Genomic DNA, 23,586 nt, shown 5'->3' with positions numbered 1-23,586 from the left:
GTACGCCTGTAGTTCCGTTGATGCCACTAGCGCGGTGTCTGGGAGCCTGGCTTGAGCTACCCAGCCCGTCTCGATGGCTCCTTCGAACCGTCAGGCTCGGCTATGCGATTCAGTCGCCCGGCATCCCCCCCCCCAAGTCAGTGGCATCCGCTTCACAACAGTGAAGGCGGCCGATGGTCCTGTCTTGCGGGCGGAGGTCGCAGTCCTACTGGTGAAGGATGCGATAGAGCCAGTCCCTCCAGCCGATATGAAGACGGGGTTTTACAGCTCCTACTTCATTGTACCCAAGATAGGCGGTGAGTTAAGGCCAATCTTGTACCTGCGTGTCTTGAACCGGGCCCTTCACCAGTTACCGTTCAAGATGTTGATGCAGGAACGCATCTTCGGGTGCATCCGTCCCCGAGATCGGTTTGCAGCGGTCGACCTGAAGGATGCGTACTTCATGTGTCGACCCTTCCGCACCACAGACCATTGCTGCGGTTCGCGTCTGAAGGACGAGCATATCAGTACGAGGTCCTGCCCTCCGGGCTGTCCCTGTTGCCCCGTGTCTTCACGTAAGTTTCGGAGGTACCCCTTGTTCCCTTGAGAGATAGGGTTGGTTCCCTGAGGGGTTTAGCACCACTGTAACCCTCCGACCGCCCGTGCTACTGCCCGAAGTAGCCCTCGCCTGGCTGCCGCCAGGACGAACACTAGATCTCGACAGAGGCAATGGATCTCCGCCCCCCTTGAGGTAACGGAGCCTGGCCCGCAGCTCCGAGATGGTCATCTTCCCGCAATGGGAACATGATTCATCCACAAATGCCACCTCAGCGTGTTTAATGCCCAGACACGTGAGGCAGCGATCGTGACCATCACCCGGTGCCAGGTAATGACCGCATCCAGAAATGCACGGGTGAAACGGCATCTTTAAAAAGACGATCCGTCGTCTTTACAAAGAAGCACCCATGTAAGCTCTTTTAGACAAATAGGCTCTTTCAGGGAAATGCTCTTTTAGGTGCTGAGACGCACAGGGGAAATGGCCGCTTGCAGCACGACAGGGGGTAGTGCAGCCTAAAGTGCGCAACTCACTCGACACAGGAATGACCACCGCTGAAAATAGCTTTATTTGAATTTTAAGCACAATATAACTTCTAAAAAAAGTCCTTAAAATAGCGTCTCGGTTATGTATGTAACCCTCGTTCCTTGAAGGAGGGAACGGAGACGTCACATCGGTGACCGACGAATTGGGATCTCGCTTAGAGAGACAAATCCACTTCGAGTGTAAACTAAATGAGCCAATGCACATTGGCATGCGATGATGGCATCCAGCTGCCGCTGATCACATCGTGAGCATAAAAGGATTCGGAGCATATGTTCCCAAGGAACCTTGGGAACATAGCCGGGCCGGGGCCTCAGGATTACCTGGGAGTCAGCCGGCCCAAACTCTAGGCACAAATCGTCGACCTAAAATGCGTGCAGGTCCCCTACCCTCTTGATGGAGGCCAGTGCAAGCAGGACCCAACTCGGGTCGCTCGTGGGCGGACCGGTAAGTTTGACGGGGCCTGGATGGGCAGGGCGGCCTGTCTACGCCCAGCTCTACGGCACCGCTTGCTCAAGCCTTCTGCGGATGCGGCATGAGAGCGGGGGTGGCCGCCTTTGGCAATGAGCAGGCTGGGGCGCTGCGGCCGGCAGACGAGTGGGGGCAGCATCTGCCCACCGCAGCAGGAAGTAACGAATCGCCTCAGTCTGCTTTTGTGCAGCCGAGAACTGCTGGGCAAAGCTCTCGATGGTGTCCCCGAAGAGGCCGGTCTGGGACACAAGAGCATTGAGGAACCGTACTTTGTCTGTGTCCCTCATGTCTGCTAGACACAGCCAGATATGGCGCTCCTGGACCACAAGTGTGGACATCGCACGACCCAGAGAACTCGCAGTGACCTTCATCGCTCTGAGCGCGAGGTCACTAGCGGTTCGGAGCTTTTTCAGAACTTCCGGATCGTACTCCCCCTCGTGCAGGTCCCTCAGTGCCTGATGAACCTGCAGTAACGCCATAGCGTGTAAGGTGGAGGCAGCCTCTCCACAAGCCATATAAGCACTGGTGGACAGACCAGACGAATTGCCTCCAGGAGGAGGCGGTCTTAGGACACAACTGCATCGCTACCGATCGCTCTACCGGGGGGATCGCTGTATACCCCCTAGCTGCACCCCCATCGAGGGTGGTGAGGGAGAAGGAACCAGCAGGTCGGTTTCTGGCAGTAAAAGGTGCCGACCCTGACCTGGTGAGCTCCTCATGCACCTGCGGGAAGAAAGGCAACAGGGCGGGGAGCTGAGCACCAGCGCGGGCCACCCCGAGAAACCAGTCGTCCAACCTCGAGACGCGGTGGCGCGGTGGAGGTTTCCACTCGAGCCCTACCCTCTCTGCGGCCCGGGAAAGCATAGCCGACATCTCCGGATGGCATTGCTACATTGCTACCATCCCAGAGGGCGGCAGCGCACCCGAATCTTACTCTCTAGAGAGCTCTCCCTCCGATGCAGTGATCGACATCCGTTCGTCGGGAGGAGCACCTAAGGTTACCGCTGATACGCACTTTGAAGAGGGCCCAGTGTGTTCCTTTGGCAGCTCGACTGGTTGTGAAGCGCTAGAGTAGTGATGGTCCCCTGAGGGTTGGTTCCCTGAGGGGTTTAGCACCACTGTAACCCTCCGACCGCCCGTGCTACTGCCCGAAGTAGCCCTCGCCTGGCTGCCGCCAGGACGAACACTAGATCTCGACAGAGGCAATGGATCTCCGCCCCCCTTGAGGTAACGGAGCCTGGCCCGCAGCTCCGAGATGGTCATCTTCCCGCAATGGGAACATGACTCATCCACAAATGCCACCTCAGCGTGTTTAATGCCCAGACACGTGAGGCAGCGATCGTGACCATCACCCGGTGCCAGGTAATGACCGCATCCAGAAATGCACGGGTGAAACGGCATCTTTAAAAAGACGATCCGTCGTCTTTACAAAGAAGCACCCATGTAAGCTCTTTTAGACAAATAGGCTCTTTCAGGGAAATGCTCTTTTAGGTGCTGAGACGCACAGGGGAAATGGCCGCTTGCAGCACGACAGGGGGTAGTGCAGCCTAAAGTGCGCAACTCACTCGACACAGGAATGACCACCGCTGAAGCGCCATCCGCCAACACAAAAAGCTCCCTAGAGCGTGTTGAACTCGTTGTCACAAACGAAGCTATTGGTAGGAGCAGAACGAAGTTATCGCTCGGCTCCGAACCGAAAAGCTGGTATGCGTTGCGTTGGATGCAATCATCGCATGCCAATGTGCATTGGCTCGTTTAGTTTACACTCGAAGTGGATTGGTCTCTCCAAGCGAGATCCCAATTCATCGGTCGCCGACGTGACGTCGAGAGTGACCGACTGAAAGGGAACCTTTATTTTCTTTTTAGGCAGAGTATAATTTCTGGGGGAAAAAATGCAACAATAATGCAAAAATTGTCCTTAAAATAGCCTTTATTTGTTTCTTTTTGGGAAAAACATAATTTATATATATATATATATATATATATATATATATATATAAAAAATTAAAAAAGGCCCTTAAATTGTCCTTAAAAATGCTTTATTTCTTCAGCCAAAATATACATATATGCACAAATGATCCTTAAAATAGGCTTATTTTCTTTTTAGGCAAAATATAATAATAAAAAAAGCACAAATAATGCAAAAAATGGATTGACTTTATTGTTTTATTAGGAAAAATGTCATTTCTAAAAACAATGCAAACAATTTCTTAAAAAATTGTCTTTAATTGCAGAAAAAATAGTCATAAAACAGTCTTTTTTTGTCTTTTTAGGCAAAATATAATTTAAAAAAAAGTAGGCTTTATTTTCATTGTAGGCAAAATGTTCTTTAAATAGCTCTATTTCATTTTCAGGCAAAACATTTTTAAATATTTAATTTTTATTATTATTTTGGAGTTTATTCTCAATTATGAAGATATTTTTTTCAAATTTGAATAAATTAAATGTTGATTTATAACCAAAGTTGAGTGTGTTTAGAGGATGGATGGACATAAAGCCTCTAATACGTTCACAGGCCGTGCTAATGGCAGCTGACGCGGGTGTGGCAACACTTTTGTCCACAAATATGATGGAGGAGAACATTTCTTTCACATCAACATCTATTTTCCCAGGCGTGGACTGCATGTCTGAACATCCAAATGCCACAAAAACCTCCAAACATGATGTGGAGTGGCTCAGCAGCCGGGCACTAGAGCTGGCATCAGCCACGCCAGACAATACGGCTCCACATCAGTCCTTCAGAGAAACTACAATCCAAGAATATTTACATGGCTTCCAACAGGGTCAAAAAGTGTCAAACATAATATTATAAGATGTTTTGAAGAAGCTGCTTTTATTCTTTATTCTAAAAAGAAGGAAAAACACACCCAAATTTAGTTTTGTCAATGAAAAGAGTGAGTGGCAAACCTGCAACATCACATAAAATGCATAATTATAAAATGGCCCTTAAAAGCTTTATTTACTTCATAGGCAGAATAAGATTTAAAAAATTGAAAAATAATGCAAAAACGGTCCTTAAAATAGTTTTTAAGCAACAAAAACAAAAACAAACAAATAAATAAATAAAATGGAATAAGTATATTTCTTTTTAGGCAAAATCTAATTTTTACAAAAATATGAAAATAATACAAAAATGGTCCTTAAAAGGCTTTATTTTCTTTTTGGACAAAATGCTAAATTAATGTACAAATTGTCCTAATTGTTAGGCAAAATATAATTTGCAGACAAATACAAAAATGGTCCTTCAAAAAGCTTTATTTTAGGCCAAATATAATTCCTAAAAAATAAAAAAACAGCAATAATGCAATAATTGTCCTTAAAAACGGCTTTATTTTCATATTAGGCTAAATTTAATTCAAAATAAAAATGCAAAAATGGTTCTTTAAATTTTTTTTTCTTTTTGGGCTAATTATAAATTAATAAACAATGCAAACACAGCCTTTAAAAATGGCTGTATTTCTGTTTAGGCAAAATATAATTTCTAAAAAATATGCAATGCACAAATGGTCCTTAAAATAGGCTTGAATTTCTTATTAGGCAATATGTAATTTATTATATTAAAAATAACGCAAAATTGTCCTTAAAATTGGTTTTATTTTAATTGCACGCCAAATATAATAAAAAAAGGTCCTAAAATAGCCTTTATTTTCTATTTAGGCAAAAAAAAGCTTTTTTTTAATTTTCAGGCTAAATATACCTTCTTCACTTTTCAACAAAGCTGCGTTTATTCTTTGTTCTACAAATAAAAATACACCAGAATCCCCAAACTTTAGTTTAGTCTATGAAAAGAGTGACTGCAGCATCACATTAGCATACACATATATTCCTGCAAACAGAAAATCTGCAGTCTTTCTCTGACATGATGTTATGCTGGTAGTAAAGCAAGAGCAGCGATGTGCCAGACTCTCTTCCCAACATGATCCCAGAGCACAGCTGCGAGCCATTAACCATTTCCGGCCGACACTCGTGTCCTCCAGCAGCTCTGTCAGTACTTGTTTGTATTTGTTTAACCCTGTCTGCTCCTGTGAGATCAGCCACTATGCAAACAGCTGTTATTAAACCATCCACAGGTGAGATCACACACTTTTATCACCCAACACACTTCACAACATCTAAAACACTGTGTGTGACAGATAGAAAATGCATCAAACCATGACCCTGGGGAAAAAATGCACTGGTTTATAAACAACAACTGCTCATCAAGGCTGCATTTATTTGCTCAAAAATACAGTAAAATCAGTAAAAATGTGAAAAATTAAAAAAAAAATGTATATGACTGATTTCTATGTAAATATACAGTATTTCAAACTATAATTGATTGCTGTGATCAAAGCTGAATTTTCAGCATCATTCCTCCAGTCTTCAGTGTCACAAGATTCTTCAGAAATCATTCTAATATGCTGATTTGCTTATTTGATTATTATCAATGTTGAAAACAGTTGTGCTGCCCAATATTTTTGTGGAAACCGTGACGTGTTTTATTTTATTATTATTTTTTTTTTTTGATGAATAGAAAGTTCAAAAGAATGTCTCGAGTTACGCATGCAACCATGGTTCCCTGAGAGGGAACGAGACGCTGCGCCCCCTAGCAGACACATTGGGGAATGCAGCCTGCATGACCGGTGTCTGAAGCACGTGTGAAACAATGCCAATCTATTGGTCCAACTGGCCCATGACATCATAGGCGGAGTGCCCGGAAGTATAAAAGGGCACCTGCTGAATACGTCATCCACTTATCTGTCTGAAGGGGATGTAAACAGGCAGGCCGAAGGCATGGCAAGGGGGCACAGTGTCTCGTTCCCTCTTGGGGAACCATGGTTACATGCGTAACCAAAGACGTTCCCCTTCTAGGGAACTCCACGCTGCGCCCCCTATGGGGCACATTGGAATGATGGCCACGCCTCTTATCTAGCACGTTCCTGAGATCTTTTTTCCCTTTGTTAGTGGTAGGCTTCCCTTGCCGACTCCTAGAGGGAGGAGGGTGCGGTTAGCAACGCTAGACTTTTGATCTTGTCTATGAGCCTCAGCTCGAGACCGATCATCCCCCTTAGAAAAGGATTTGGAGCGCCGGGGAATGAATTTCCTGAAAGCAGCCGGTTGTGCTTTCACCTCCCTAAACTTCTCCACAACCGCCTCGACGGAAGTGCCAAAGAGAAAAAGAAAAAGTATTTATCTTTTTTCCTGATGGCCGCAAGGTTGATCCACAGATGTCTCTCTGTAGCCACCATCACCGCCATTGAACCCCCAATGGCAGCAGCAGTTTGCTTGTGGTGCAGCACAGCTCTTCGACCACCTCAGGCGACATACCTCTGCCCTTGTCCAAATCCTTCAGCAAGTCAGCCTGATAGGCTTGCAACACCACCATGGTGTGCAAAGCACCACCAGCCTGACCCGCTTCTTCTATTTATAAGAGTTTTTTCCTCTCTCTTTTAATAGCAGATAAATCTATTTATTTTACTGTTCTAACTACACATAGTTATATTGATAGTTGCATTTTATTAACTGCATTTACAATTCTTTTCCTGCTGTCTGTCACCCATAAGAATGGACCTGTGACTCTTATTATTTAGGTCATGACCCACCAACTACCTAAATAATACAGCAGAGAATGGTTATTAATTAGACAAATTAATTCATTTTTTGGAAAATTTAAGCAGCAAAATAATGAATGCATCAATAAAATTTTCATTTATGTTTACATTAAGAATGACAAATACTCATGTCCCTTCATTACACTTCATAAAAACTCCTTGCTCGGCATTGCAGTGTTGTGTCAGTCTTCTAATAAAGCACTAATGTCTTATTCATGAGCAGTTCTTCTCAGGGCACAGGAAATGTTCGGGTCTTGAATTTTCATGAATTGTGAAGTTGTGGCTAGATCCTGTTACCTAATGAAACAAATCATGCGATTAAAAAGAAATGAGCAAATAAAATCAATAAGGATCCGTTTACAGTTTGGTAACAAAGGACTGCAGAAAGGGCAAGACTAATTTGTGTGTTTGCCAAACACTAACAAGGGTGAAGAGAAATGTGAATTACAACAAAGAACTGAACAGGAAAAAATCATTTGTTTTCATTTTGGAATATTGTTGAGATTGTGAAGCGGAATGTTTAAGTTGATCAGGAATTTTAAATTAAAATAATCAGCTCCTAGCAACGCCATAGCAACCACCCCAAATCCCCTAACAACTAAATAACAATTTACTAACAGCCACTTAACATAACACCATTATTGGAATATAAAAGTATATTTAAAAACTTTAATGTTAGGTGGGATTAATTGTGATTAATTTCAGAAAAAATGTGCGATTAATTAGTTAATTTTTTTAATCGATTGACAGCACTAATTTCATTACATGCACTACCACTAAAATACTCGCTGCATAAATGTGCAGCTTGCAGCATGTCGTAAATATTTGCATCTTGTAACATTCTCCTGGTTTTCCGAACACACCTATTTTGCAGTGCAGCTCTCCAAGATGAACTGTTTGCTGAAAATAATTTGCATTTAATTTAAATTCAGCATATTTGCATGTCACTTCAGTTCTGTGAATGGAAGCTCGGCCGGACTAGACCTCAACATCTATTTCTGTCAGCTCTGGACAATCCTGGCAGAGTAACACTGGCACAACACACTGCAAACACTGTGTTTGTGGGGCTGAGATTTCCCTCAGGAACATTTTTAGACATAAAAACAGACACAAATGAGTCAATAGATGACATGCAGTAAGAGTACACAGCTTGAATGTGGACAGCAGCTCAGATTGTTTGGTTTCAGAAGAATTTGATAGGAATAATTTAGTTAATCCAAATAATTTAATGGCATTAGTGTAACTAGTCTTCTACAGTCAGTTTTCTCTTTTCTGAATGAATGTTGCTGGTTACTTAAAGCCAACATATTTATATCTAGCTAAATGGTTAAAGGAATAGTTCACCCAAAAATTTAAATTTGCTGAAAATGCACTCAACCTCAGGTTATCCAAGATTAGGATGAGTTTATTTCTTCATCAGGTTTGGAGAAATGTATCATTCCATCACTTACTCACCAATGAATCCTCTGCAGTGAATGGGTGCCGTCAGAATGAGGGTCCAAACATGATAAAAACATCACAATAATCCACAGCACTCCAGTCCATCAGTTAATGTCTTGTGAAGCCAAAAGCTATGTGTTTGTAAGAAACAAATCTAACATTAAGATATTTTAACTTCAAACGAGTCCAAATAACTGAAACTAAAAAAGTGGTCTGGTCTGAATCAGGAGAGAAATCTGCACAGATCAAGCACAAGCCAAAACAGCTCTAAACAAATATGTGGCAGGATTTTGATGTGAGAGATGACAGGAGATGGGCTTTTTCACTGGATGAAGCGTGGATGGATTGTGGACTCATATCTTAGCTGGAAGCAACAGTTTAAAGTTAAAAATGTCTTAATGATGGATTAATTATTCTCCAGACATTAACTGATGGACTGGAGTGCTGTGGATTACTTGTGGATTATTGTGATGTTTTTATCAGCTGTTTGGACTCTCATTCTGACGGCACCCATTCACTGCACAGCATCCATTGCTGAGACACTGATGCAATGCTACATTTCTCCAAATCTGATGAAGAAACAAACTCATCTACATCTTGGATGGACTGAGGGGGAGTACATTTTCAGCAAATTTTCATTTTCATTACTCCATTAATAACAGGTCCAGTTTAAAGGCACAGACCCCCGATTCTTGTTTGCGATGGGAACTGGTGGTCAGCTTTGAGCATAATTCCCCTCGATATGACTCTGGGTCCAGGGTCACACCAGGCAACCGGACTTCCCCTTCCAGCCAAGTCATTTGAACACAGACCACTCTATGGAAGCAATGTTAAAAACGCGCCGCAATACCCATCTAAGCCAAACCAAAGCACTGCCCAAGATCTGCCTGGAATAAATGGAGGGAAAAATTCCTAAACTGCCGTCCTTGCATGAGCTCGACACAACAGCTGGTCACTGTATGCTCTTATATGTTGAAGTACGTTGCTGTAAAATCTTCATCCCAGCAATACAACCCAAACCATAATAAAAACTCCAATAGAGAACGGATAGAGTTTAACGGCACACATTCTTGCACATTGACAGGAAATCGGAGTTCACCTTAAAATTAAAATTCTGTCATTATTTATTAAATCTCATGTTGTTTCAAACCTGAATGCTGTTTTTTTTTTTGAGTGCAACACAAATGCACTCAAAAATTAATCAAAGCATAGCTTTTACTAAGCACTTCCATCTGTTTGATTTGATAAATAATCATGTTTTCAAAATCATTTGTTTAAATTCCTCAGAATCAGCATTAATCTGTTAATCGTGAAATCTAATTTAAGACAATACACTACAGGTGAATAGGACGAAAAAAGTTACTAATAGATATAGTCTTTTAATCACACTACATTAAGACAATTGTTTTGTATTACAAGTTTTCCGCAATGTTATGCTTAAATATGCAAATAAGCATTATCTAATTAAATATGCACTAAATTACATACATTTCACAGATGAAGTCAATTGGCCACTATGGCTGTTCTGCTGTTTTGTGTCCATCTGCTTCTCCCATTTGCTCTTTTTACAATGACTATCACTCTATATAGACTAATACAATCATATACAACAATAAATATATACTGTATATATACAATATATACTGACAAACTGAACATTCACTGAGATGACTGGATGCTTTCAACTGATTTCCTATTGAACTGTCAGCAACTGAACTGCAGCTCAAACTATTTCAAATGTAGTGAATTAAGCTACAAATAGGGATGTAACGATTAACCGCGAGCCGGTTGAAAATCGATTTAAATATGTGACGATTAAAATCGGTTGAGATGCTAAACAAATCGTGATTCAATTAGGGGTAGGAGTTTATATGAGTGTGTGTCTGAGGGGAACTTACTGTCTTTAGAAAAGTTTAGATGGTATTTTTTCTTTTCATCTTGCCTCTGTATAATGCATATTAAGGTTCATTAGTGCAGCGCTGCTTTGTTTTCAGCGGTAACCAGGAAACGCTTTAAGCGCCACCTGCTGGCAGAGAGTGAATCTGCATCTCATTCAGCTCGTCTGCTGTTTCGGTTTCTGCAGATATTTTTATGCATAGTTTCATAAAACTGAAGTCAAACCATTCTGTTTTTGCTCCAAATTTCGAAATTATACAATCTAATTTAGATTAAAAACTGCTCATGTTGTATGTATGCAGCATCTTTGTTTGGATCAAGATTAAAATGCAGTGGTTGCCTCTAATTTTAAATGGAAAGAGCAAAGAGATTTATTTTATTTGTGTTACTTATTTATTTGATTTGGGGCTTGTTTTAAAATTTCAATTTAGTTTTGTTATTTACATTTACATTATATTTAAATTTTGTTATTTAGCAGACGCTTTTATCCAAATCGACTAACAAATGAGGACAATAGAAGCAATCAAAACCAAAAAAAGAGCAATAATTTACAAGTGCTATATTAGTAGCCTATATTATTATAGTGTTATATTTCAATTTCACAAAGAAAAGTACAGTATTTTTTCCAAGCAATAATAAAAGGACACATTTAATTTATAATTTGTCTTAAATCTCATTTTGTTAAAAAAAATCGTGAATCGAATCGAATCGTGAGTTGAGTGAATCGTTACATTCCTAGCTACAAACTCATAATCATAATGCACAATGTTTCCATCTAACATGTATTTTGAACTGCAGCTCGTCTTATTAATGGAGTGTTTTCACTAGTTAGCAGTAAACCGGTTACCTCACCTGATTATGTTCGTAGATTTGTGATGGATGTTATCTTTGGAATGAAATTGTGGATATTTTATTTGTAAAAAAAAAATCATACTTTTTCTCTTATATCAGTTAATGTAATAAAACTAGCGAGTTAAGCCAGCAGCAGTTCTGATAGTGTCGTGTAAACATGACTGAAGACACGAAAGGAGGAACAGACAAACCGATTCAATTTAGTGAGTCATTTACACTGGAACCACTCCGATTGACTCGTCACTTCAATGAATCAGTTCAAGTGATTCTCTAGCAAAAGCCAGATCAAAAGAGCCATTCGTATTTGAATTTCGACATCGCTTGTAACGATTTTTAAAAAGCACGTATAGTGATGGGTGAAGCGGGGCTCTTTGAAACTCCGAATCAGTTAAATCACTGCGTCGCAAAATGATTCACTGTTTCAAACTACTCGAATCGGTTGGCGTATTGTGAATCACTTGATTTAGATTGGACCTTCGGAGCAGTTTTCTTGAATCTTTTTATTCAGATCGGCACTTCGGAGGGAGTTTGCAAATCATTTCGCACATTGAACGATTCGCGATCTGCACTCCGAAGTCACGATCTGAAATGATGATTCGTGGATCATTATTCAGATGAGACTCCGAGGAGTGGATCGCAAATACAGTTGCTGTACCACCGCTGTACGGCCGGGGCACGTAGTCTCGGCTCCTCAGCGAAAAACTGATGTGCGTTTGCACACGCTCTCCTTTTATACCCGCGCTGCGGGGCGGGGTGCGTGTGGCGAAGCACGCACGCCAACTGTCATTGGCTTGTTTAGTTAACACTCGAAGGTGATTGGGCTCTCGGGCGAGATCAATTTAAACAATTTAATTGAGTCCCGTAAATTATCGCTCCATGTGTGTACGGAACAGCAGTCACTCCCGCATTTGAAACCATAGCAACATTTTGGCATCTTGCGGAAGTGAATAAGAATTCTGCCATTTTTTGGCTAAAGACTCTTTTTATCCGTCGATTTTAACTAGACTACCGCTGATAGTTGTACTGTGCTTTGTTTATGCTCAGGAGTGCTGTTTTGCAGTGTTGCCATGTCCTCATATAAGCAGTGTTAGGCATGTTGTTTGGTCTTAGCTCATAAAGCTAGGCATTTTATAGAGTTAATAAAGTGGTCTGTTGCCGATATGAGATATACGATTTTTTTGGTGTAATAAAACATAAAGCATTTGGGTGTTTTCGTGTTTTTTGTGCTTGTCCTTGTTTTTTTCTTTCTATGAAGATCTGGCAACACTGACACTTTACCGCAGGGCTCGTAAGTGCAACTAGCCCTGTGCAGTGTTGCCAACTTAGCAATTTTGTTGCTAAATTTAGCAACTTTTCAGACAACCCTAGCAACGGTTTCTTCTAAAAGCGCCTAGCAATACAGTTAGCTATTTTTTTTTTTTTTTTATTTGGCTACTTTAAGCAATAATAATAATAATAATAATTTAATAATTGTTCATTTATGATACACCTTGTTAGTAGCTTGTACCTGTGATTGTTGATTTAGTACTCTGTAATAAAAATATCTAGAAAAATGGAAAAGGTACTAGTAATTTTCCAAGACATTATCCATTATCCGTTGTAACCCTATAACCCAAAAACACAAAATGCAATGTGTAATTTAAAATGCACGTAAATACACTGCTTAAAACTTAAAATTAAAATTGTTCAGAATGTGTAGTTTTACTAGTTTACTAGCTAATTAAAAAAAAAACGTTTTCGTCGTTCAATCGTTCAAAAAAAGTGTTTAATAATTCAATGTTGTACATAAAAATAGTTATTTATATTTTAACATATTATGCATTTATATTATTTTACGAACATATCTAAATTAACATATACAATTTATTTATTTTTTGCTGAGATTTGATGTTGTGACTAAATTTTGCGTCGTGATTACGACGTCACAACGTCATTTAACAACTTTCAGCAACAAATCGACCTTCCTTTAGCAACTTCCCCTGAAAATTAGTTGGCAACACTGGCCCTGTGTCAAAATGTGCTAAGGTTAAGACTTCTTTCACTGTTATTGTCTTGCATCTCACATACAGACGAAGACACATTTCTGATGCTCGTTTAAATACATCGTTAACAACTAGTTGTTCGGTTCGGTTCCGTACACACTGCGTAGAATTTCTGTGAATGCGGTTGTCACTACCTGTATTTTTCGGGAGTTAATGCGGTTGTCGAATGCGGTTGTCACTCCCTTATTTTAGTGAATTATGTGAGTACAGAACGCGATTAAGGAGTAAAAGGTGAACTGACAACTGACAATAAAACAGCAACTCACTTCAATGTCTGACTTATATTATAATTACATCCATGAGCTTTTAGTGAAATTTGGATGAACTCATTAATCTGTTGCTTGAGTTACTATAGTAACTCAACTATAGTTTCCAAACTCGGACATTGCTTGTTATGATTTTTTTTGGTGTAGAATTAGGTAGAGATGCTGTGACAGTGGAACAAAAGCGCTCAGGTCTTGTACAGATTGTCTTGAGCAGGTTTGTGGGTGTTCGCTGTCAGTCATGCAACCAGCGGTTTGACAAGAGCATCTTACAGCAGATGTCAGTATGCATGTCTTTTACTGCTTCACAGCTTCTCCAGATTCATATTACAGCTCGGCTGCCTTGGCGAGAGGCAGTAAAATGTACAGTTTTTATTCTAAATAGCACGGAAAATGTTTAAGATGCTGAGCTGAAACACTATGTCACTTATGAGTCAGGATGGGAATCGTAAGAAAGTATGGCTGGGCGATATGGCCAAAAATATTATATTAATATCAATGGCAAAAGAAAATGCATGTTTGTTAGACCTTGAGAATGAATGTAAACATAAACTTGTTTGTTCACAATTAAACTACACAGAGTAAGATATTTTTAATTTAGGGTCCCATGAAATAATTTTATTTCCTAAAAACAGAAAATGTGTTTTCCGTTTTATTTTATTTTATTTATTTATTTTGATTTTATGATTCAATACAAATTTATACTCAAAAACGGTGTCTAATAAAATGAATTCAGAAAACTTTAACAATTTATTCAATCTTTTAAAATGTCATCAAATTAAAATACAGCCATTAATTTACAACAAAACAATGCGTTTTTGTCAAATAAGATGCTGCTTAACAGACCTGTGTCAATTAAAACATGGATGAAAAAATAACTTAGTTATATGTTATTCCGTAAATATTATTATGATTATTATTATTATTTTGAGAATAACATTTTAGTGTTCAATAGTAATAACAATAGTAAAGCTAGTCTGAAATAACATGATATGGAAGCAAAATAGCCTAAAATCTCAAAGTTTACCAATGCATGTAATGTCTTCTCTTAAAAAAGTAACTTGGTTTATTTAATTATCTGTGGATCAAACAAGCCAATTAGTTAAAATGTATGAGATTTATATATAAGAAATTGGATTAATTGACAATAAATTGTGTATTTACAAAGCATTTGGTTTATTAGTATTTAAGCTCATTCATGTTTCATTCATGAATCACAAACAAATACGCATCACATTAACTTTATTAGTTATTATTTTACATATTATTAATTATTATTATTATTATTAATTAACATTAACATATTATTTTATGTTAAAACTGTGTAATCCAAAAGGATAAACATTTTATTTGCAACTAAATTACATACATTTTAAAGTGTGCAAGCTCATAAAAATAGATACAGTATATATTAGATATCGAAATCCAACTTGAAATCCATTTTCATTTTCCAAAGTTCTGTTCTGTTCTATTTTTTTTTGGGGGGGGGGGGGGGGGGGGGTTCTGTGTTTTATGATTTAATACAAATTTATAATCAAAAATGGTGTCTAATTAAATTAATTAAAAAAACTTTAACAATTACATTTTTATTTGAAATACAATAGAAATATAGCAATTAATTTACAATGAACCATTGCATTTTTTATTTTTTTTGTCAAATAAGATGCTACACAACAAAACTGTGTCATTTAAAACATGGATGAAAAATTTCTTGGCTGTATGATATTCCTTAAAAATAATAATATCGTTTCTACTTTGAGAAGTACATTTTAGTATTCAATAGTAATATATTGACTTTTGTCTACTTTTCATCCTAACATGTACATTTATTTGGTCATGAAGATCTTTGAGTTTCTGTGTGCATATAATATGACGGTAGTTTTTCTCAAATGAAGTGATGTAAAGCTGCTGAAGTGACTCTCAGAGCAGCTCTGGAGATGAAGTGCACGTGTTCATGTCCTCATATATTGAGACGCAGATGCTAAAAACGCCGCGAGCGTCACGTGAGTTTGAGTTTGTGCATCAGACGAAACCGCGCCATTCTTTCACACATATCACACATGCAATGACTGGCTCTTGCTGTGTTTATTTGAGTAAAAACGACCAGAACCTATCATCTTTATTAACATATTTTATCACAATCTCGATAAGATGTAATTTATCACCCCAGCCCTATAAGAAAGTCAACAATTCCGGTGCTGACATATGCTTCATTCATTTTGTTTGAGGTATGAAGAGGCTCTTACCGATGTATTTGCTCCACTCCGGGTCCAGATCGGCCTGATTGGCCAGGCAGCCCTTCATCACATTCAGACAGTAGTTGTTGCAGGGCTTCAGCGTGAACAAACCCTGACAGTACGAGCAGTAGAGCATTTTAGTGAAGCCGCTGATGCACGCAGAGCTCATGGTGACCTGCGGACAGAAGACGACACACGCAGTTCATTTGATGCATATGGATGGAAATAATAATAACAAATGTTCTACAAAAGGACACTTATCAGTTTAAGACAAACTATCATAGTGTCATACTGTAATGTCTCAATGCAGTTGATAAGGTGAAATACATTAGTGAAAAATGTCAAGTTGCTCATGCAAGTTCCTCAAATTTCACATGAAAATCATACTTTTGAGAACCAAAATAAATTATAAGTATACTGTATAAGTTAAAACCAAATGAATTATTATTAAGATGATTAATTCTGGTATTTCAGGCAGCAAAATAAATAAACACACATATTGGGTCCAAACACCCAGGATTCAAAAGTGTAATTTAAAACTGGAAACAAACAGAACATTTTAGGTCTCTAAAAAAATGCAAAATACATAAAGTTATGACATAAAATGAAGAAGACATATTTCGGATTCTGCACTACTTTTTGGGTCACAATCAAATGTAACTTAAACTTCATTGGGATTTTTAACAAGAACACTATTTTTCTTGTTATGACAAGCCCAAATATACTGTATATGATTGGGTAGAAATTCTTAAAAATAAAAAGTAAGTAAATGGAAGTATATTCTGAATTTAATTGAATTTTTAGATTATCTGTTTTAATTTTAATTTAAAGATTTAGTACATTTGTTGTCATTTTTATGTCTATAGATTTCTTACGTTTTAGTTATTTAATTTTATTATAACTTTTTTTTTTTAGTTAATGATAATAACCCTGTAGCTTTGCGGTATAAATTAATTACCATGCATTTTTGTTATGAGCAGCTCAGACATTCTGCCTAACTTCTCATTTTTGTTCTTCAGATATGAAATAAAGTCATGCGTTTGGAAAATGAGGGTGAGTAAATCAGGCCATTAAAACACTGAACAACCTTCTCCATTTGAGCTCACACACAACGCTGTGCATTTAAAGCAGTGACCTTCAACTGAGTCAATAATACACTTCAGAAGAAGAAGCTGCTAATCCGAAAACCAACAAGAGCCGTAAATGCAGAAGCCCATTTTCCTTCCTATGATTCAGTACTGTGTCAGCATGTGATGGTAGAGCAGGAGATCTATAATATACAGAGAAATCTCATTTTTTATAAACCATAGTTGTAAAAGTCATCTGTCTCTCCGGGATATATTAGCGCTCCTTCTGAGAAACAGACTAGCTAAACCAGTTAAACACCAGCTTTTCCAGGCCAAGGGAACAGCTAAATGATCTTAAATCAGGTAAGACCAGCAAACTAGCAGTCTGGTTTAATGTTTTTCTAAAGGACGGTTTTAGAGCGATACAATAGGGCTCAATGATTTCCCACAATGTGGAAAATATGAATGGAATCCAGTCATGATGGAATTTACAGTATTACACAATTCAACTCATGAATGGGAAATAAAACAGAAAGCAAAAAAAAATTAACTTAACCATTAAAACAGAATGCAGAAAAAATAAAACTGAAAAAATAACAATAGAATAAAAGAGTAAAATTTAAACTGAAAAGATGGAAAAAACATATCTCATAGGGATCTAGCATTTTATTTTTATTTAATTAAAAATTGTAATGGAAAAAAATAAAACAGATTTCATAAGGGTCTAAAAAATTAATTAATAAAATTTTAATAAATTGTTAAATTCTATAAGTTTCATTTCAATTAATTAGACATGATTTACATTTATTTTAACCATTTAAATGAAATCCAGAAAAATTTAAATGGAAAAAACGGAACCCAGTAAAATTTAAACTGAAAAAAATGGAAATAAATAAAACAGATTTCATAAGGGTCTAAAAAAGGTATTTATAAAACTTTAATAAACGTTTAAATTCTATACGTTTCATCATTTAAATTGATTAGACTTTTTAAAATTTAATTTAACAATTAAAACGGAATGCAGAAAAATTAAAACGGAAAAAAAGAATCCAATAAAATTTAAACTAAAATAAAACACATTTCAAAGGGCCCCAAAATTGTAATTTATTAAACTTTTAATAAATTCTATAAGTTTTCAAGATTTCAATTAATTAGACATGCTTTACATTTAATTTAACCATTAAAACGAAAAATCACCAGAAAAAATAAAAACAGAAAATAATGTATACTAAAAAATGGAATTTGGGAAAAAAGTAAAACAGATTTCAAAGGGCCCTAAAAACATATGTTCTTATATAATTGTATTTTCAAACCTCATGCATGCATGAACTCTGCATGTTACCTTCACTTACACTGAATGCAGTTCATGCTCTCAGATGCTACAGGTTTCATTTTCCCTCATAAAATCATAAGCACAAATCAGTCTGACAGGCCAGTTAGCACCACTTCATGAACACCACTTTAGCTCACCTTAGAAACCCTGTTAGCCACTTCCCGTCCAACCATGAGGCCCTGGACGAAGGTGCGGGCAGCGATGAACGCTCGTGTAACCTGAGACTTCAGCTTCTTGGGAACGTCTCCAAAGGGCTTAAGCTGCTCCATGTACTTGCCGATGCATTCCAGATAGTCCTCGGTGATGAGATACTGGGAATTCAGGAGCTGGAACATGCGCTCCAGCAGACGCATCCAGAAATCGTTCAGCATCTCCTCCAGATTGACGTTGCCGCCTGTGTAGTATCGCTTCAGTTCGGTGAACAGGCCCTGGAAGACCTCGGCGTTCTGCAAGTAGGGCTTCCCGTACGTGCGCAGAAACATCTCGTTCAGAGAGCGCTCGGTGTTCTCCAGCAACTCCAAGAAGAACTCTGTTAAAGCATGAACTACAGCTTTTACAGTCCATTGAAAATGAGACCTTGGAGCACAAAACCAGTCACAAGGGTCAATTTTTCAAAATTGAGATTTATACATCATCTGAAAGCTGAATAAATAAGCTTTCCATTGATGTATGGTTTGTTAGGATCGGACAATATTTAGCCGAGATACAACTATTTGAAAATCTGGAATCTGAGGGTGCAAAAACATCTAAATATTGAGAAAATCATCTTTAAAGTTGTCCAAATGAAGTTCTTAGCAATGCATATTACTAATCAAAAATTAAGTTTTGATATATTTACGGTAGGCAATTGACCAAATATCTTCATGGAACATGATCTTTACTTAATATCCTAATGATTTTTTGCATAAAAGAGAAATGTATAATTGTGATCCATACAATGTATTGTTGGCCATTGCTACAAATATACCCCAGCGACTTAACACTGCTTTTGTGCTGCAGACTCACAAATGTGAAAATGGACTGATTTAGCTGGTTTCTCGAGGTTGTAAATGAAGTAAAAATTATTGGAGCACAAGACAAGCACTATTTCAGTTTTTACTTCAAAATGTTATGTTTAATTCAATGTGTTACTCACTATTTAGTAAAATGTTTACTAGCAATTTCTGACTGAAAATGGTTTTCAGTGTAGTTTGAATTGTTCAGTATTAGTAAGTAAACTGATGCGTTATTGAGTGATAAATGAATATAAGTAGCTATTCTTAATTCATTTAAATGAAAACACATTCATAATGAGAGTTCGGTGTCAGTTTGGTTCATTTTTGTCGCATATTCAGAGATTGTTATGAAAAATATGTTGAAATGTAACGCATTTACAAGACAGGAAAAAAACATTAAAGTTTGAGAAGACAGCTGAAAGAAAATACCAGATGATATCACTGCAAGTAAATCAACTCAAAATATTGAATTAATTTATAAAAGTTCACCAAGAGCTTAAAGAACAGATGTAAACTTAGCAATCTTAAAATTAGTATCTATTATAAAGTTTGTATTTATATTATTTAAATCAAAAGTTGTTTATAAAATAAATGAATATATATATATATATATACACACACACAACAAATTATGTTTTTCACTGTAATATAGATTTTCATATAGCAATTATATTGTTTTGTTAAAAAAAGTCTTTAAAATAGTTGACATTCAGCTAAAATATAAATTGAGTTGCTCAAGACAAACATTCAGTTTTTTTTAGAACAAATTAAATCTCAATAAGATGCAGAAATCAAGAAATGCAGAAAACAAAACTGACATAGCTTTACATTTAAGTGCTTAAAGATAACCCAGAGCTGAGTTTAAATGCTTAGCGATCTATACATGCTGTTTTAGATGAATGTTGATTCACCTTTAAGCTGTTAACGAGAGAATCGAATGACTTTCTGCTAAAGTAGCAAAGTGAATGTTAAGAATAGATCTGTTCACAAATCAGCTGTAATTGCTTTCATATGAGGCTTTTCTCTTTTTTTGTGTTCGTGTCTCACTTTTGATTCGGTCTCTGCAGGCAAATCATTTCAATGCATAACTAAACTTATTTCTTTCTTTAAAGAAGAATGGCTTTGCAATATCACACTTTAATCTGGCACACATAAGAATAATCAGTTTGAGCATTCATTCATTCATTCGGGACGCTCTGTAGAGACTGAAACTGTAAGCAACTGAAGGGTCAAACAGATCATTCTTGACTTTCTTCTGTGAAGTGCTTCTTCATGAGGTCCGTCTCAATGCCATTATGTTCATTTGAATGCAGCGCAGCACAGTGTTGCTCACATTCTCCCTGACAAACTCGTCAGCGCTCTTTGTTTGTGCGTCCCGATCATCACAGCGCATGATGAAACCTCTGAATTCTTAATGTCACAGTAAACAGGGTATTTATTCACACAGAAAACATGCTGGGAATTATAAAACTGATCGTTCCGGTTCTGGATGTTGCAATAAATGTTTGTCTTTAATATTTTAATATGGCATAACTGTAAAAAAGCAATAAGGCACACAAGGTTGTGCTATATTATCATACAGCACGGGTTCTTGTGCTTTATCACGTAGAGCTAGGATGCACAGAAAGTCACTTTGGATAAAATTATGAAACCTTTGCCAAATAATATTTGTCTGTCAAATAATAAATGTAATTGTAATTGTAAAAATGTAAATAAATAAATAAAACAAAAAACAAAATAAAGTAGTTAAATAAAACAGTAAAAATAATCAAATTAATTAAAAACGTAATGAAAAATAAGCAAAATGTAAAAATTAAAATAGTAAAAAATTATTGTACTTTATCATGTAGAGCTACGATGCACAGAAAGTTGCCTTTGCCAAAAAAAATTATTGTCTGCCAAATAATAAATGTAATAGTAATTGTAAAAAATAAATAAATAAATAAAATGTAAAACAATTAACAATAATAAAAATTAAATACAAAATAATTAATTATTTAATTATAATTAATTAATACATTTATACATAATAAATAAAAATAATAAAATATTAAATTAAACAAATTAAAATAATAACATGTAATAAAAAACAAAAAATATCAATCAAAACGTAAAAACGTTATTGTATTTGATCATGTAGAGCTAAGATGCATAGAAAGTCGCTTTAGATAAAATAATGGAAACTTTAACAAATAGTAATTTTTAATGTAATAATAATTGTAAAAATTAATAATAAAATATGTAATAAAAACAGGTAGTAAAAAGTTAATAAAAAATAAAATGTCTGCCAAATAATAAATGTAAATGCAGAAAAAAATGGATTAATAAACTTGCTTAGAAAATACAATAGCAATTAAATAGACTTATCAACAGACCAACAACGGCATTATACTTTTGGGAAATGAGTTTCAGGGAGGAAACGTTCATCTGACAGTCTGCGTTATAAACTACAGTCATCAGAAATGGAAGGATGATAAATATTTAATCTTTGAATTAATCTGGGATTTAAATTATTTTTTTAGATTAAATGGGACAGAAGAAAACATCGGTCAAATTTTGCTAATAATAATAATAATAAGCAATTACACAAATGTGTTGTCAGCACAGGCGGACAAAGTACACAACTCCATATTAACTCCATTACAAGTGAAAGCTGTAAAGACAGATTTTTAAAAACTATTTCTACAATAGTTGTTCTGTGGCTTTAGGTAATATTTTCAATTACACAATTTTGCTAAATCAATACAACAGTGTGTCTAATATATACCACAATATGAACTTCTTTATTATTGAATTGTTGTAAATAAATATCACATTTGCACCTGGTCAGTGTTCAACAAATGCTGGGAAATCACTTCACGCAACCCTAGAAGAGTGATTACTGATAGGCTGTCAAAAAAATATCACCCACTGACTTTCAAAGCTGCTACACAGAAACGACTTTCTACTGCATGGACCTTGATAGAAATTAAGTGGAGTGAAAAGTACTACTGTATATTTATACAATCTAATAATACTAATGCTATTATCGTAGCTTCTGTAAGAATTTCTCGACTGTCGTGAGTCCTCTTACTTCACAAATCTTATTTAGAGTGGTCTGCTGAGAGTCAGCATGCTTTTGATTCAGTCAACACTTTGATGTGTAACGCATCTGATTTAATGGCACCTGACTGTACTCGAAATTTTAAACTAGAGGTTGATGCAAGCGCCGTGGGTGCTGGTGCTGTTCTTATTCAAGAGGATGAGAATGGGATAAAACATCCTATTAGTTATTATTCTCGTGAGTTTAACAAACATCAGCGGAATTATTCAACTATTGAAAGAGAAGCCCTTGCTTTATTGCTTGCATAACACTTTGAAGTCTACCTTGGTTCCAATAGTCTTTCCGATTGTGGTATATACAGATCACAATCCTCTTGTGTTTTTAACTCGAATGTACAACCACAATCAGCATTTAATGCGTTTATTGTCCAGAACTACAATCTAGAAATCAGACATAAGAAGGGTTCGGAGAATGTCTTAGCTGATGCTCTCTCGAGAGTATAGTTGGTATGTTTTTAGTTTTTTTTGCAAACGAGTTTGTTCTTAAGGGTGGGAGTGTTACGTCCATAAATGTCCTTGTGGGAGGGTCTGTGTTTTTCTTTCTCTCTCTCTCCTGCTTGCTCTCTCCCCTTTCCCTGTCGATCTCTTAGGCCACCTCCCTTGACTGCTGATTGGTTCATGAAGCTCAGTCATCGTTAAACAACGTGACGCCAACCTATCAGCTGCCAGTAAAGTTTATGCCGGCAGATAAAAGGACGCTGAAAGAAGTGAAGAGAGTAGTGATGCAAAGTCCGATTCATTTCCGCAAACTGGTTCTTTTCAGACAGTTCGGGTCATTGAACCGGTTCGAAAAACCGATTAATCGGTTCCTGACGTCATCAAGCAATAACGTCTCTACGCATTTCTTTTCTAACAACTCAGTGCCATGTTGTATCAATGAAAAATTCAAATAAGTCATTTGTGTCAACGCATATTGATACATTCAAAAATAAAGTTATTTGTGTGAAAGCATATTGCTGATTATTGCCATATAATTCGCTATATAAGTTAACATAAGTTCCCTTTCAGTCGGTCACTCTCGACGTCACGTCAGAGGACCGACGAATTGGGATCTCGCTTAGAGGGACCAATCTACTTCGAGTGTAAACTAAACGAGCCAATGCACATTGGCATGCGATTATTGCATCCAGCTGCTGCTGATCACAGCGTGAGTATAAGTAGGCAGCAGATGCAGCGCATATTCAGCTTTTCACTTCGGAGCCGAGCGATCACATCGTTC

At 37.2% G+C, this 23,586-nt stretch overlaps 1 protein-coding gene across 1 annotated transcript in view; it reads right to left on the bottom strand.

Moving 5' to 3' along the window:
- Window positions 1-23,586, bottom strand: part of LOC107558376 (glypican-6-like) — a 56,048-nt gene that overhangs the window by 20,869 nt on the left and 11,593 nt on the right. Inside the window, exons 3-5 of the mRNA XM_016242040.1 lie at window positions 18,408-18,799; window positions 15,880-16,045; window positions 6,792-6,949 (exon numbers count right to left, since the gene is read on the bottom strand). Coding sequence (XP_016097526.1) covers window positions 6,792-6,949; window positions 15,880-16,045; window positions 18,408-18,799 — 716 coding nt within the window. The remainder of the gene's footprint in view (window positions 1-6,791; window positions 6,950-15,879; window positions 16,046-18,407; window positions 18,800-23,586) is intronic.

The sequence above is a fragment of the Sinocyclocheilus grahami genome, unplaced genomic scaffold (assembly GCF_001515645.1).
Source record: "Sinocyclocheilus grahami isolate Dianchi unplaced genomic scaffold, SAMN03320097.WGS_v1.1 scaffold644.1, whole genome shotgun sequence".
Classification (NCBI taxonomy): Eukaryota; Metazoa; Chordata; class Actinopteri; order Cypriniformes; family Cyprinidae; genus Sinocyclocheilus; species Sinocyclocheilus grahami.
The sequence above is the reverse complement of the archived record's forward strand: the minus strand, read 5'-3'. Positions and strand labels throughout refer to the sequence as shown.